Source organism: Gavialis gangeticus, unplaced genomic scaffold (assembly GCF_001723915.1).
Source record: "Gavialis gangeticus isolate Ggan-Ray unplaced genomic scaffold, GavGan_comp1, whole genome shotgun sequence".
Taxonomy (NCBI): domain Eukaryota; kingdom Metazoa; phylum Chordata; order Crocodylia; family Gavialidae; genus Gavialis; species Gavialis gangeticus.
In genome coordinates, this window is record NW_017728993.1 from 63,494,704 (window position 1) to 63,511,354 (window position 16,651).

The following is a 16,651-nucleotide window of genomic DNA, read 5'->3' on the forward strand; positions in this document are numbered from 1 at the left end:
TATATATATATATATATGGGCATGCTGTACATTTCTGATGTTTGGTAAGAGAATACAGAGAGCAATTTCAATTACAAGCAGCATGGTTTAATGGGCTATGGTCATAGGCAGCCTTAGGTAACCAATCCCAGTTCTTCAGGCTTCAATTTACACATGTTAAATGGGAGAAGATGCTTACACTTTAGGAGAGATTGAGTTTGAAAGAGTAAAGTCCTGTTTCTGTAGCAAAACTCAGTGTTCAGACCACAGTACATGGCAGAAAAGAGTTATTTAAAACTGTTCAGTTAAATACTGCAAGAGAAATACTACTTATTAGAGAACCTAGATAGTCCATGTCTATTAGGAGTATGAATTTACTTCCCCATTTGAAGTGCCAAGCATGATGGGTTAGTGAAGTGCAAATGTCTTGGTTTTGCAAGCGCTCCTTGTTGGCCTAACTGTGTTTCCAGTGAAGCAGATGTTTCATCAGGGTTTAAGATCAATCAGCTGGCTAGCTCAGTTCTCTGCTTGGTAACTAAATATTCATGCAACCCATTCACTTTGATAAATATGTTGATGGAGCAGGCAGTGAGCAGAGTCAAAAAATAACTCATTAGCTGAAAAAGGGTAGGAAAAGCGTTAGAAAATGATTACTTGAACCTGCACATTGCTTTTCCATGACTGCTGGCATAGTGGCTCGCTGCTTTGCCATTCTGCTTTTGGTTATTAACCAGAGGGATTACAATGTGTGCGTGGAAGATCTCTACCAAGGATATGAATGCGTGGAAGGCAGAAGGCATGGTAAGTCGTTTCATGCATAGAAGGTAGCACAGAAGAATGTTGCAGGGAGGGAGTACTGAACGGCTGGGGGTAGTAAGGCTGGTATAATGGATCTTAAAGGTGACCTGACTTGTTTAATAAAATCATCACAGTATAAGGTCTTAGATCTGCACGGTTCAATATGTTCCTGGAGAAAACTATCTAAATATCAATCCCAGGTACTAGTCCTCCTAGTACCATCACTGGTATTTGATACCAGTTCTTACAGGGAAGTAATGGAGCATTTATCTAAAAAAAGGGTAAGTGCCCCTATGTGGGTGAATTGCTGGTAAGAGAAGATAAGGAGTTACTTCAATCCTTAGACCTCCCACAAAGGAGACTGCTATATATATGGGAGATCACTGAGGGGCAAGGCAGAAAATATTTGCTTTGGAAACAGAAGGGAAAAGTTGTGTGTGAACTGTAACTGCTGCTGGGGGCAAGCACCACTCAGTGTCCCACAAGGCATCATCACAACCCTCCATAGCATAATGCCTGCAGCCACAGCTAAGTAGATAACTCTATAGAGATATCCAGTTTGATATTCTCCCTGTATAGCATCGACTTCTGCTACTGGGCTAGATGGGTTCCTTATCTGACCCAGTATGGCATTTCTTATATTCTTATTCCCTACCTATTTTCCCTCCACTAGCATGGCTCAGGCTCTTAGAGCCACATGAGCACCAAACAGCAGATTCTGATTTTTAAAAAGTATCTGCAAATTGAAACATGACAGCAGCAGTGTGGCATGGACAGTATTATTATAAGAGAGAGGTATATATAGTATACCTATATATGTAGTATATAGCTATAGTTTCCATATTAGATATGGACAACAGACTCATAACCAGTGAAAGCCAAATTTAGATACCTTTGCTTAAGCTGAGATGCAGTTTACCCCACAAAATCCCATTGATTTGGTGGGTATAAAGGGTTGATTGCTGTAAGTAAGGTTGAAATTGTCCCCTATGAATTATTTTTAACAGTACATCTGTAAAAGGAATTTCAGAATATTACATGAAGTATTGCTGTGCAGATGGACAGCACCCTTAGTTTTGTGGGTAATCCTATGAAACCTGCCCAGTAGTGCCAATATCTCCTAGGAAGCCTTTATCCTCTGAAACAAACACCTTAGGCTTCATCGTGGCATCTAATAAGATAGGTTAGCTAGCTCATGCCTTTCCAATCCAGTTTGTCTCTAAGGTGCCACTCTGTCTTACTTTCTGCATAAAGATAGAAACCTAAGTAACTGACTGCAATTATAAATCAGGTATCCAAGCAGATAAATTTAGTCAAGATTTAAGGGCACAAATAATGTTGCTTTTAATTTGCATCCATATTTAATTGTGCTCATAAAGTAGTGTTCCCAAAGTAGAGTCTGTGCTGAGGCCTAGCTATAAATCAGTGTCTGCATTACCTGGTCCAAGTCATTTCGTAAGGCAATTTTGCTTGTTACAAGTTCATGGGCAAGGTCATCGTTTTCCTGTTCCAGCCGCATACTGGCTTCTTGCAGCCTGCGGTTCTCCCTCTGCAAAGACAGAAACCAGAAGTTAATTCTTACCCATTTTAAAGGAAAGAATAAAGACAAGTGAATATAGGGTGTGTGTAAAAAAAACTGAGAAGGCAGGAGTGCACAGTAAGACAATTTGCTGCTTTAGAAAACAACAGTGAATTAAGCCAGCGGTGCAGATGCAGTATCCTATCTGACAGGGCGCTTTTAGAAAAATGGAGCCAAAACACTACTAGGAAAGTGTATCCTGAAAGGCAGCAATTCCATTTATATCCCTACAGTGTTTCTTATAAAGCAAAGGCTATTTGTATTTGAGAGATAGAAATGACACACTGATTATAGGTTTTTCCTGTTGAAAGCAAAAAGCACCTCTCTTTCTGTGGTAATCAAGGGAAATTGGGTAGATAATAAAATCCTAGACAGCACACAATGATAACAAGAGATGCTCTTAATAGTGTTTTCAGGTCCAGAGTAGAATCTGTCTTGCTCCATTTTCTTCAATCTTGACCTCTAGTGTTCCATAAGAATAATGTGTTCTGTAAATGATGTACTATCAACTGTCCATCAGTAAAGAATAGCACTCAGCAGCAAACCCTTCTGCAGCTCAAGTGACCTGAACTCTCCCTCTGCTCACTTTCTTCAAGATATGTGCAAGTGATACTGAGTGTGCATGGCAAGCAACACCTGCAAAGAGGAGTGCCAATACAGAAGATATTTCTAGATATCTGCTGTTTCAGTGATGCAGATCAACTTAGAAATGCAAAAATATTTAGCTTATAGAAGACAGCGGGCTTGATTCTTCCCCTGCCTCATGCCTTATGTAATTGCTTAGCCTTGTGCAAAGTAGCAGAAAAATGCTATCAAAACAGAATAGGAATACTGGGAAAGAAGGGAGAGAGGAATAATTACTGGTTTTTAAAAATTCACATTCAGAATGTTGTTTCTTGTCAAAGAGCTGAAAAGCAGAGACATTTGTTAAAAGATGTGTGTCAGGGTGAGCAGAGACAACTTGTCACCCTTCCAGCTAGAAGGGGCTCCCACAGTCCTCTCAAGTCAGACTAAGACAGAGACAGGGACTGAAACTCAAATAGATTTGCAGGGAGCAAAGGAGTTGCTTGCTTTCATCCTGTTTAAAGTCCTGCACTCCTTTACACTACGGGAAGGGACTGGGAAATCTATGAGTAATACAACATCAAGAGAAAATGTCGTTTTTTTATGTGAAGGATTTGCTCATGGTTGAGAAAGGGACAATCACCACATACTGAAATTTCAGAAAGACTCTTTCATTACTTGAGGACAAGTAATAGGTTGCCAATTTTCCATACTGAACAGAAATAAAAATAAATGTATTACAGCATCTGGGTCAGAAAGAAACCAGCTTGTTAATAAAATTCCATGGGTTATTCAACCAATACATTGCTACAAAATATGAATTCACAGCAATCCCAATAAAAGTATTATTTTTTGTTCTAAACCCCAAAAGAGCAAGCCAGTTCTGCTTCTGCTCTTCTTGCAAGAGCATTTCACATACTTGACCAACAGAGAAAAGGAGAACTATAGTAAAAAAGTATATATAAAAAAGTAAATGAAACAGCTTGCTTGCTCTATGCCAAGAAGTGAAGTCTTTGTAAATACCTAATTTTCTGTGTGATCTTAATTAAGCAACTGCAGGCCCAAAATACTTTGCTGTGCAGTACAGTGCAGTCTAGTAAATTTGTTTCTTTTTAAAAGAGCTCGTACATTAAAAAAGCGTTACTTCGTCACACAAACTTGGAGCTAAACAGCCTGTTTCTTGGGATCTGACGCAATCAAAAAACATTTCTAGAAACCACATCACTCGTTTGCTTTTTGTACTTAAATTACACTATATTCTGCTATAAAGTTCTTAAAACTATAATTCTTCAGGTAGAGGCAACATACGCTTCACTGCAAAGCTAAATTCATCTTCAGTAAAGCTATCAATTGTCCTTAGTTCAGACTTTTGTTCACAGTATCTAAGAAATGCTAATTAAATTGGCAAGGATAGATGCCTAACTGCATAGATGAAAGAGATTCAACTTTACTTAAATCTTCAGACTAGATAGAAATGGTAATGCCACAATTTTATAGCAATTGTAACACTGATGCCTTTTTAAAGGGAATTTTTCCAAAAAAAAAGAAAGAGGAAGACATCATCCAGATTCCTCAGACTTACATGAAATAACCCTGAAAGATGGTTTGCTTTATATCACTTGCTATGCTTTTGCCAAAAGCTTGAGTGTTCGCAAAGCAAGCAGCATAATGTGAGGTTTCAGACTCCTGCTCTGCACTTGCACAAAAGTGGAGAAGCAAGCTATGTGGTTGGAAATGCACTATCCTCCTCCCATTAGGAATCTGCATGACAAGTTTTAAAAACATTGATGTGTCCTACCTCTCATTTCAGCTGCTGGCGATCATCTGCTTAGTCTCTGCTTCTATATGATTTTGTTTTCTATTTTAGGATTATTTCTCAAGTTGACTTTAATCTTCCTTTTCTTCAGAACAATGAATGCAAAGTCTAAGTGTGATTATTTGCGATATATGTCTTCTTCAGCCTTTCCCTAGAGCCTATCAATAAATAATTGCCTGCTTCCTCAAGAGGAAATTCTTGATTCTATTTAAATTCCACAAAGCAATTATATTAACAGTAAAGAGGAAGATACTAAAAACTGTGGCTTGCACAAAAGAAGTAAGCTAACTTTGATGCTTCTGAAGTATTTTACAGGGTTCAACCCAGCCTTTTGTGCACAGGGAGCAATCTATAAGCTCAGTTTATATATTATCTGCAGCAGGACTCAGAGCAGAGCAACTATTTTGTAAACTCCCATGAGCCAACCTGTCAGACCTGCTACATGTAAACAGAGACTCCCAAATAACTTCCTGCCTCTTATCTCTAACTAGCAATACTTATAGAAGTTTGTAAACTGCACTGTTTTTATTATCACTCAGTTTACACAATCCATAAAGTAAAAGATGTAGTTTTCCCCAATAGTCTGCTCCTTCTCACCACAGAGGGCAGCTGATGAAATTTAGTTATAATGCTGTTAAAAGGAGGATACTGCATTTCCAAAAAAAAAAGACAAACACCAGTATCACATACATAAACAAATAAACTTACCTCCTGAAAAGTCATAGACCAACTACTGCTTTCAACCATTCGTGTAAAGACAGTGAAAACAGGATATACAATGAATTTTAAATACCAACAAAAATAATCAGGAAACTCAAAAAAACGCAAAATCCTAACTGCTGGTTCTTTTTGTTTGTTGTTTTGTTTTGTTTTGGTTTATAAAAGTAGGGTCTATTCCAGCTGCTGTCTATTAAAGCAGATGTTTGATTGAAAGAGGAAAGCTGAACTGAAACCAGTAGGCAAGTCACAACTCAGGAAGACTAAAAGGCTAAACTCCACCCTCTGTTATCCTCAAGTTAGCATGGAGGAGGACTATAAGAGATGATTAGCGATGATGATGCAAACGATTCTCACTGGTGTTATTTGAACTGGGTGTGGCTCAGGTTCACAAACCTTGCTAAAATCTTGATTTTCAAATTGGTATGACAAAAAGGAGATCACTGAACATGGACATTTCTTACTGATGGGGAAAAAAAGATGGATTAAAATTCATATTCCTGGATGTCAGTAAGACTCAAGTCTTGATGAGTCAGCACAAAAGAACAGTTGATTATGAAATGGATTCCAAGAAGGAAAAATTAAGGAATATAAACTCTCTAAAAAGCCACAATGATTTAACAAAAAAACTATCCAATAACAAGAGACTTTGTGGAAAGTGTCACAAAGTTTTTCACTGTGCTGTCTGCTACTATGATGATTATTTGGCTCTGTTTTTAAGGAAACATTTCAGCAAGTGTCATGCTGTAGTTTGTTTCAACTACACATATTAATAGTGATCCATTTATATGTCTCTTGCATGCAGGGTTTCCACTACACCAAAATGATAAATACCTGGTTAATTTTTATTTAGTGACACTTTGGATCTACAAAAAGGTCAATTTTTGGGTTACATTTAAAGTCTGATTATAACTTCTCCTTTACACAATAAAGTACATACAGCTGTCGATATTTCTAAGGTCCAAAGGGCTCTGTGAAGATGCAGAGTCTGCCTGGAGGATCCTGTCCTTTATTTGTGCAATTACACAAATTACTTTTGCCAGGATTCACTAGGTTTCCTCACCAGAGATCAGGCCATAACCCCGTGCCAGATATGGAAATGTCTCAACAGTTTGGAACAATCACCTGAAGTATGGGGAAAATATCAGAACTATTTTGCTGCTTTTCGTGGGAATGGAACTGTTTTTACTGGCTTTTACTGACAAACTGGAATGCGTTTTAACTGTCACTAAATTCCAGCAACCAACTTCCAGGGAGCAAAATCCAGGACAGTCCCGGATGCACCACCATCCTCTGCAACCTGGGAGTAGTTTACACAATTTCTGGTTCTGGTTAGAGCAGCCACTTCAGCGTGGGGCTGGAAGAGGGCTAATTAATCCCGCTGAAAGGCCGAGCTAATTGGCTGGGCTGTGGGAGGTGGGAGGGTGCTGGATGTATGTGGCTATCTTGCCAGGGTCAACCAGTGCGCTGGATCCAGCCCAACAAGCAGTTTTATCAGGCCCATGAATCTGGAGTTTTTGCAGTTGGGGGCAATCAGGAATCCATGGTGGTATTCAGTGGTGGTGGGGAATCAGCAGCAGGAGCTGGGGCATCCAGCTTGCAAGCTGTGGCTCACCTTTCGACTGAGCTGCATTAATGCAACCCACTGTTACTAGAAGCTTACTAACCCCAGTACTAAAGGACAGCCATTTAGCCTATACTTCTTTTTGAATCTCTGTAAAAACCAGCTGTGAAAAATGTCAGGTGTTATATTTTTTTTAACATAAAAACTGAACAATAAAATTATCCCTCACCAGAAATATGTCTTTAAGAATTCAGTAATTCTAAATAAAAGTTATGAATTGAGCAGGAAACAAATTCAACCCCTAAGTGAATTTCTAAGCCATCTTTTCCAAGTATTGTCCCTCTGGCAGTGAATATCATAATTCACATGCAGAGGATAAGCATGCTCAGTACACAGACTTATTCCTTAAACTGCTCACACTCAACCTGTTCACATTATGTGGGTAGTTCATGGTTAAACAGATACTGTAAAAAAAAAAAGTCCTTTTTAAAAGATATCAGAATTAATGGATGGTTTGGGGTTTGACAGTCCTTAGAACACACTCACCATGAATAGAAATACTACCCATTCCTTAGAAGACCCTTATCAGTCTTTGTTTAGACATACAGCTTGATCATCTCTGGTGAACGATTAAAAAAAAAGCAATTAAATAGTATACATAACATTTTACTGCCAATTTATCTTGCTTTTCAAGTGTAAGCTGCCCTGAGCCTTTCTGGGGGAGGAAGGCATATAAATCTAATAAATAAATAAGAAATTAATCTCTATGTCCAAAATTTTCCTCTGGGGAGCTGTGCGCGCTCAGAGGGAGAAAGGAGCCCTTTCTCAGCAGCTCTGTTCCCTGCAGTAAGTGGACTGCCTGGAAGGAATGCTATTAAGTACTGAGCGGGAGGAAGGTGAAGCAGACCAGCCGCTCTTTCTGTCATCTCTTGATGTCCAGTGGATTTCTGTATGCAAATCTGACTAAGAATTAAAACACCTCAGAGCTGTATAACTCTCCTGGTTTCCTCCTAGACACTCATTGAGCAGTCCCAATATGACCATGCCAAGGGCTGCGTAGTTTCTACTACAGCCACACTGCTAGGAGAAGGAGGTCGACTCGGCAGACAGCTCTCAGCTATCACTTTAGGAGTCCTTCCCTGCGGCTCCTCACAATCTGCAGAGTTGGGAAGCTTTTATTTTTCCTTGCTGTACGTTTCAATTCCCTTCAATTGAGGGGTCAATTAAAAAGAAGGTGTTACTACTCTTGAGCAACCGTAATGGGTCTTAATTACTGATGGGAGTGATGGCACTCCCTCAAAGACAAGTAGGTTACTCCACGTTTTCTTCTCTGGTGGCTACCTAGTCCAGTTCTTGAGACTAAGGGCACTTCTACATGTGCTGGGGTGGGGGCAGCGCTTTAATTAGAGGGGCTCCGAGAGCCCCTCTAATTAAAGCACTGCCACATCTCCTATATCAGCGTCCCCACACTTAAAAATGGCAGCAGAGGCAGCTGAACTAAAGCTCATTCGACAAACTTTAGTTCAGGTGCCCCTGCCGCCATTTTTAAACATGGGGATGCTGATACACAAGATGAAGGAGGCTGCTGTAGTGTGACAATCAAGTCTGCTCCGATGCACTGGATTTCCAGTGCATTGGAGCAGTGTTGCTGCTCGTGTACAGGCACCCTGAGATTCTTGAGGCCAACCACAGACTAAGCAGAGAAAGGAGGAGGTGAAAAGATCAGCCGAGCTTTTGTCTTTTTCATTGTGCTTCATTTTCTGATTTTTCAAATGTGGCCACACCCAACTTTATTGTGGCCTGCAAGTATTGTTTGGTAGAAGAAACAACTTGCTAAATATCCATAGGAAATTTTGCACTTTTTTCAGGTGACTTTCACATTACCTTTGCATTGTTGGTATTGGCCACCTTAAGAAAGGCGGCCATTCCATAGCTCACCATGTAGTAAGAACTTGGGTAGTCTTGTGTCAGGCATGCTCTGAACGTGTCCTACCCAGCAAAGCTATGGTTTAGCTAGCATGATCTCTAACTGATTTGTTTTGGCTTTCTAAAGCACTGTTGTGTTGGTGAGCCAGTCTCTTCAGTAAGCATAGAGCAGTGTTTCCCAACCTTTTCCAGCCGAAGGCACATTTACATTAATAAAAATTTTCCACAGCACACCTGTTAAGACGTTCCTCATCCTCATACCTATCGTAGCTCATTGCCATGGCAAAGTTCTGCGGCACACCTGTTCATTTCTGACGGCACACTTTTGTGCTGTGGCACACTTGTTGGGAAACACTGGCATAGAGGACAGTATATGATGTGGGCTGATGGAAATACTCTGTTTGATGTGATTCTGGTAAGCAGGGTGAGCTTCACATCCATGTAATTGTGCTAAGAATATCATTCATCTCTTGCTTGAGCTCATAAAATTCAAAAACACAGATGTGGAAGCATCCATAAACTGCTGATGCACCTCTGATGTCTAGAACAGCATCTTCACAACAGATGATTCTGAAAGAACACTTCGAAGAGGGGGCCTGAAATGATGGCCCTTCCTTTATCTCATTTTTTCTACCATGATGTTAAATCATGGGGGATTTGTCTTTGGAGCTGGTTGGAGAAGCACTTGAGTTTTCTTTACATTTACCAAGGGCATGACGATGCTGTATGCTTCTGTTATGGCAGCGAGTGGCTCAAAGTCACTATGGTGCAATATTTGGTGCACTGAAGTTTACAAGTGTTTGTATAAGATAACCTGGTTTTGGCTGCAAGTCTGCATAAGTTGAACAGGCTTCCATCCAGGTCATATTCAAGAAATGCCACTTTTGAACTTTGTGTCTGTGTGGTGTACAGCAGCAAGAAAGAACATGAAGAGGGGAGCAGCTAGCATATATCCTGCTTCATCCTGGTCTGCATGACAACAGGATCTGTTTTGATAATGTTGTGTAACTGCTTGTCAATGCTGACAAATTTGAGGAGGCATCTATATCATTTGAGAACTAACCACAATGTCAGTCTGCTCACCTGATAACAGACCTTGGTCAGATCTATAAAGGCTGTGTAAAGATCATAGTCCTGTTCCCTCCATTTTTCAGGATCTGTCACACGACAAGGATTACGTCTGTTGTATTGTACCAAGAGTGACATTCAAACTGGGATTCAGGAAAGATGTCTTCAGTCAGTGCTAGGAAACTCTGGATAACACTTTGCCAGCAATCAATAGAAAGGGTATTCCAAGCTATAATTATTGATAGTCAGCAGGGTTGACTGTGTACATCTGACTGGTTACCCCGTATATGCAAAGGCAACAAAACAATGCTTAATGCATACTGTGAAAACAAGGAGGAACCAAACATTCTACATTTAAATTAATTTGTTGCACAGATCTCCATTTTGCAGAAACTAGGAGAAAATCACCAGCAAAAAAAGCTCCTGCTCCTGGATGGGGACCTGAAAAGATGAGTTATTTTTCTTGTTGGAAGGAAAATCTGTAAAATTATAGAACAACATAGGCTAAATAGGGCACTTAAGCAATAGCCTAAATGAACAACATCACCCCAGTAGGAGCTCCCAGAAGCAGGGAGACATTCTGTGCAGAGCCATCCTGGCTCCTTTGACAAAGTACAGAGAGTGTCAGAGCAGTTCAGGGGTATCTAGCTCTGGCCGTGATGGAAATGTAGTCCTTAAAGGTTACAATAGATTACAATGGTACCACTGAAGCTGAGTTTTATTTTGTTTCGTTTTAAGATAACTCCTTCCCATATGCATGTATACAAACTTCATTCATAATTGAACCCTGCATGCACAGATCTCTACCGTTCTTAGGCTGACACAGTGGGCGTGTGCAGATAAGCACGGGCATGTGGTACCGCTCACCGCACATGCTGCCCCTGCACTACTAATTTGCAGTGCGGACGGTTTGTTTGACATCAGGAGTTGCCTGTCCAGCTGGAGCCACACTGTCTGCTAGCCAAGCTCCCTGCTGCTGGACTGCTGCTGCTAGAGCCCCGGGAGGCCTGCAGAACCCAAGTTAAGGTTGCTAGAGCCAGCTCAAGTGCCGGTCCCAGCCTCTCCTACCCAACCTGGGGCAACTTGTCACACGCCAGAGCATGTGTGCACAGGCATTCTTCAGGGACATTTTGTGCTGCTGCTATTTGTCCCCAGGGAAATGCACATGCATGCTCGTCTGGACATGCCCAGTGACAACATTAAACATACAAAACTGGGATCAATCAAGCATAAACAATATCTCCCGCTGAAGAACCTCTTTTCTTGTACTGAAAGCTATCCACTAAAGCTTTAGACTGAATTGAATGCGACTTAACTGGTTGTGAGGAATCTCCCTACTTATCAAATCAATGTGTCAACAAAAAGTTGACCAAACCCAATCCAGATAACAGAAGTCACAAGAGTTGTCCTACTGCAAACCAGAACCCTTTGCTTATTACTGGCTCTGACAGGGACTCACTGTGGGCATTTTTACACCTGCAAGCGCTGTAGTGCCAGGTGCTTTGAAAAGTGCCTGGTGCTGCAATGCCTGCAGTTGTATAAGCAGTGAAATGTGCATCAGAGCTGAGAAAATAGTGGCTGCACACTTTTGAACTAAAACATATAGAAGGTGCTTTAGTTCAAAAGTGCACCGCCGCCATTTTCTGCATGCTGATACGCATCTCATCACCTATACAACTGCACACAACATAGCACAGTGCGCGTCAGCTTGCATGCGCATTGGCTCACTCCAAAGCAGCAGATATCTAGTGCATTGTGGGACCAAAAAGTATGTGTATAAATGCCCTGTAGTTGTGGCCAAATAAGTCGTTTTTTTCCTGTTTCCTCATCTGCAAAATAAGGGCAATAATCCTTGCTCATCCATCCCCCAAATTTTGCTGGGTTAATTAGTTACAAAGCTTGCATGGTGCTTTGGAGATGAAAAGTGTTCTTAAGCATGATTTTAGTTCTGTATTAATATAAACAAGCTAGAGAAGGACAATATGGTCAGAGTTAATGAGCTGGAAATAGATTATTTCTAAACAGAAAAAATAGCTAATAATTTCTTGGCCACAATTGCAGTACTAGTTCTTACAATAAAAATTCATATCTATGCTATATTCCATAAAAAGAACTACATTTACAGAACATTATTTTGCATAGTTAAATACTCCAAAATCAAGAAATGTACACTTTCAACACAACCTTAATTCTGCCCCACTTTGTGAATGCATTACAGTACAGCCTTTCACTAAAGGACTGTATTCAAGTCTTCAGTATCATACACTTTTTTTGTACAATCTTAGATACAAGGGCTGCTGACAGACGTGACCAAAAAAAAAAAAAAATCCCCCCAAAAACAGTGCTTTAGCAAAAGAGGCAGCATGTTAGTTTGACCCGGCTCTGCAGAGTCTGTATAGCTCAGGCATATCAGCGGGGTTTTAGGCACTTTTATCTAAAGCTGATTCAACCAGCTATTAAATAAAGGCACCAAAAGGCCCTGCTGTACCACAGTTCTATACAGATGTTGGGTGAGGTGGGTCCAACTAAAGCAATACCTTCTCTGGGCACGTGCTGCATTCAGTGCAGGGGCACACCAAGTTTAAATTAAAGCTTCATTTTTGGGGTTTTTTTCATATCTGTAAGCAGCCAAGATGTAGCATCTTGTAATGTACTAATCAGTGTATGCCCAATGGAATCCATTAATGTCATTTACATAGGGATGATACTTAACATACTAAGCATAATATTAAAAAATAGTTTAAAAAATGCTGGAATGTATTAACCGTATTATAAGAGTTCACAGCTAAGTAACCCATTAGGCAGTTAAATGGCCACATATCTGAGGGCTCCACCTAAGGAAACCTAAGCTTCTGGTTGAAAAGAAAATATACAAGTAAATAGGTCCTGAATAGTAAATAAAATAAATACAGAACTTATCAAAAAAATTAAGTCAATATGAGGACAAAAAATGCAAATATATAACAAGAATTAAAAATTACACAGTTCCATATATTTTTATCAGGACTTATAGATATAAATCTTCTTACTATATAGGAACAACATGTAGTCATGACATTAAAGAAAAGGGCACAGGGCCTCTGCTCCAGCTGAACTCTTCTAGGAGCATGACTGGAAGTGGGAAATGGTGATTTTATGCTTACTGAGTGCTTCCTCTGTAGTTTTACAGATGCTATCATTCCAGTTAAACTAAGGATCATCTGCAATATTCCTTAATAAATCTTAATCAGTGTTTCGCAGTGCATTTGCACTTACCATGGCAATTGCTGTTATGTAGCAAAAGCTATGCTGTGCACTGAAATGTTAATCAATCAACCAGAATGTGGTTTCTTGGACTGTGTTTCAGTTAAGATGTTATTAACTATGGCAATGGAGTTAAACAGACCTAGATCCTATAATGAGACATGAGTAGATGGGCTCCAACATCTGCATGGAGCCCTTCTGAAGTCCACAGGCTCCTGTAGGTATAAGCATCTGTGCACCCAAGTTTGAGTGCAGAGTCAGGCTTTTAATTTGCAACGAGTAATTTATTCACCACATTTCTGCCTTTTCCATCTGTTTGCAACTGTTCATAAGTAGATCATGGAACAGTCAAATTTATTCATTATTGGAAATTATTCACACGTTGTTTCTTTGAATAACTTTGGATTTACCTATGAATGTGGCATTTGAAGATAAACATAAGAAAGGGTAGCGATAAGAATACTCTGCCTGCTTCTTGGTAACATGGTACTGGAAAAACTTCAAATGAACACAAATATCAGGACCCAAGTCTGCTCTGTGTGAAAATAACTGCATGTCCTCGGACTCTAACATAAGTGCGGGCCTCTACCCACGGAGAACAACTTGAAGGAGGAAGACCCAGTTTTAACTTGGAATTCAGAAATTCAAATATGTTACTTCATAAGCAGCGGTGAACCACAGCAAATAAGCTATTCCTTTTTTGTCAACCATCTCTCTAATCCTGGACCGTACCACAGTAATTAAGACATCAAAAAGAAATAATTTGACTTTGAACCAGTGGCCAACTATTGCTGATTCAATTAATGTGTAATTGATATCAATTATGATGCATGCAACAAAACCAGACATTATTCCATTTCATACACAACTGAGGCTTTATTTTGCTTCTCCTGTAAAGGAGGATATTTTTCATGGTTATTTCTATTGTGATAGTACCTAAAGACCCCAAACATCGATCTGGGTTCCACTGTACCAGGCACTGTGTTGACAAATAAAACGTTAACGTTTGCTACAAACAGATATGAATGAATAAACTTTATGTCAGTCTTGGAAGAGTTCACCTTCCAAAAGTCTTTGTGGATGTGACCATGCACATTTTGACTAAAATAAAATGCATTTCCTCCTTTTTGTGTCAGTAGTTGAGAATCACCCTTTCTTTCTCAGCATCTCACGCAGATTCCCGTAAAAGCGCAACAGCAGGAGAGTTACCTAAAAACATATAAACTGAAAGAAAAAAAATATTATATGTGGCTACTTGAGGGCTGTTTAGAAGTTGTTGGGCTTTTTTACTGAAATATTCCTGGAAAAAAAAAAAAGAATAACTTCATGTGTCCAAAGTGATCACTATGGAAATCGGATGAATCTGAATCATAATCTTAGTTCCCTGTTTCTGGAGTTTGTTGGTGTATGCTAGTATGGATGAGATACTGGCATAAACACCTCTTTTTAACTAGTGAAATCAGATCACTTTTCCATGTAATTTAGCCAATGGGGTAGATTTTCATAGTCTCCCCTGTACCTTGTATCTGTCCATAGGATCTTCCTGCTGTAACTGACTCTCTCGCATTGTCTGATACTCTCTCTCATACTTCTTCAGCTTCTTTGTGGGCACCTGTGGAATACATTCAGAAAAAACATGCTCTTAGAGATGGGAGGAACACAGGAAAAAGCTGCTAGAAGTTTATACTTGCAAACAGGAAGCAGAGGAAACGTGGGACATTCCCTGCTAAATAATTCTGCACACTATCATCAACTAGCGAGACCAGTGTGAAAGATGGGAGAAGGCATGGGGAGTTAAGTTTGTGGAGGAAAAACAACAAGCACTCTTTCCCTTGTTCCGCATTTTTGTTGAAAGCAAAACAGTCACATCAAACAGTTATCAGTAAATTGCCAAAATCATTACTAAGTTTAGGGTCATTTTTTAAAATACTTTAAGGTAAAACAATAAAGTAGAAACATTTTTTAGTAAGAATAAGGAGGAACAGCATGGCAAAAATATGGGCATTAAAAGAAAAGCAGAGGGGAGAACATGCCTCTGGATCCACTGAAAAACAGCTCCTCAGCAGTGGCACCAAAGTGAAAAGTCAAACAGCCCCACCCAAAAGAGTGCAGGCCCACATGGGTCAGCGGTAGGGATGATGGAGGCAATAAGTTGGAGGAGACCTGTGATTTTTTTTTTGTGTTGATCATGGGTGCTCAACCCCTTGCCATGTCATCTGGCCTGCAGGACTCCCTACAGGTCTGGAAATTTTTAGGGGAGCAGTGACACTGCTCAATTGGGAACCAGATCCCAGTGCACAGGGCCAAGCTGTGGTGGCATAGGGCCCCTACTCCTGGTAGGGGGGCCAGGGCAGGGATGGCACCAGGCTTCTAGAGCCCAAATGCAGGGTGCAGGACTGGGAGTGGGTGGTGCCAGACTCCTGGGGCACAGTTCTGGTGCCCAGGGGTGGGAAGGGGTGATTACAGGCTCCAGGGCCAAATCCTGGTGCCCAAGGGTAGGAAGGGGTAATTACAGGCTCCAGGACCCAATCCTGGGCTCAGGCCAAGTGGGAGGCAGTGCCCGGCTCCAGAGTCCGATGCTGAGGCATGGGGCCCAATCTGGCTTGTAGACCAGTCCTGTGCCACTCATCTAGCCCAAAGCTTGAGCACCACTGGTGATGATCAATGTGAGCGGTTACAGCCAGAGCCACTTACTTTACTCATTGCTGTTTAGACTGAGCTAGGATCCATCCAACTCTGTATGAAGTGTCCCTGGGGAAAGGGCTGGTGCTTTTGTGATGAAACATTATTGGTAATTGAGGTGGCTCTGCAATCCTGCACTTTGCCCAGCTCCGCAGGATTGGACACTCTCCAAGGAAATCACTGATAAAGTTACAATGTTCACTTCTAGCCACAGCAGGGAAATAGTGAGGCAGCTACACAGACTATCCTCATAGGCAGATTTTGTAAACAGCTCAATAGTCAAGTCTCAGACAGCTGTTCTATGAAGACAGCCTTTTAAAAACAGTCATGATCTAGAAAGAGTATTTGTATTTTATTAAGATGCCAAATGGAGGCACAGCTTTACTTGTAGCTGTTAATTGGCTGTAATGTACTATATGAATGGCGCTATTACTCTCTTACCTCGGTTGTCCCTGGACAACCAAGAACAGACACAACAAACGGTACGCATTAGGGCACAAGTTCAAAAACATCAGTAAATGAATGTCACAATGATTTATGAACAGACACATGATTTTCCTTGATCTGTTCTTATGATATATACAACATTCTTCTATAGATTCCCCCTAATTTTGTTTTAAAAATGACTGAAATAGTGAGACTTTCATGCTAGCACAGAACTCCAACAGAACAGGACCATCCCACAACCACCCCAGCAGATTATTGTGTTGCTGTC

The 16,651-nt window shown here is 40.5% G+C and overlaps 1 protein-coding gene across 6 annotated transcripts in view; it reads right to left on the bottom strand.

Moving 5' to 3' along the window:
* Positions 1-16,651, bottom strand: part of RABGAP1L (RAB GTPase activating protein 1 like) — a 559,138-nt gene that overhangs the window by 12,996 nt on the left and 529,491 nt on the right. For 3 of the 6 annotated variants that reach the window (XM_019501851.1, XM_019501854.1, XM_019501855.1), the window contains 2 exons: positions 14,774-14,866; positions 2,216-2,326 (listed from right to left, as the gene is read on the bottom strand). In XM_019501851.1, coding sequence (XP_019357396.1) covers positions 2,216-2,326; positions 14,774-14,866 — 204 coding nt within the window. Of the gene's footprint in view, positions 1-14; positions 597-2,215; positions 2,327-5,444; positions 5,965-12,254; positions 14,479-14,773; positions 14,867-16,651 lie in introns of those variants that run through there. The other 3 variants (XM_019501852.1, XM_019501857.1, XM_019501853.1) reach the window with 3 other exon arrangements.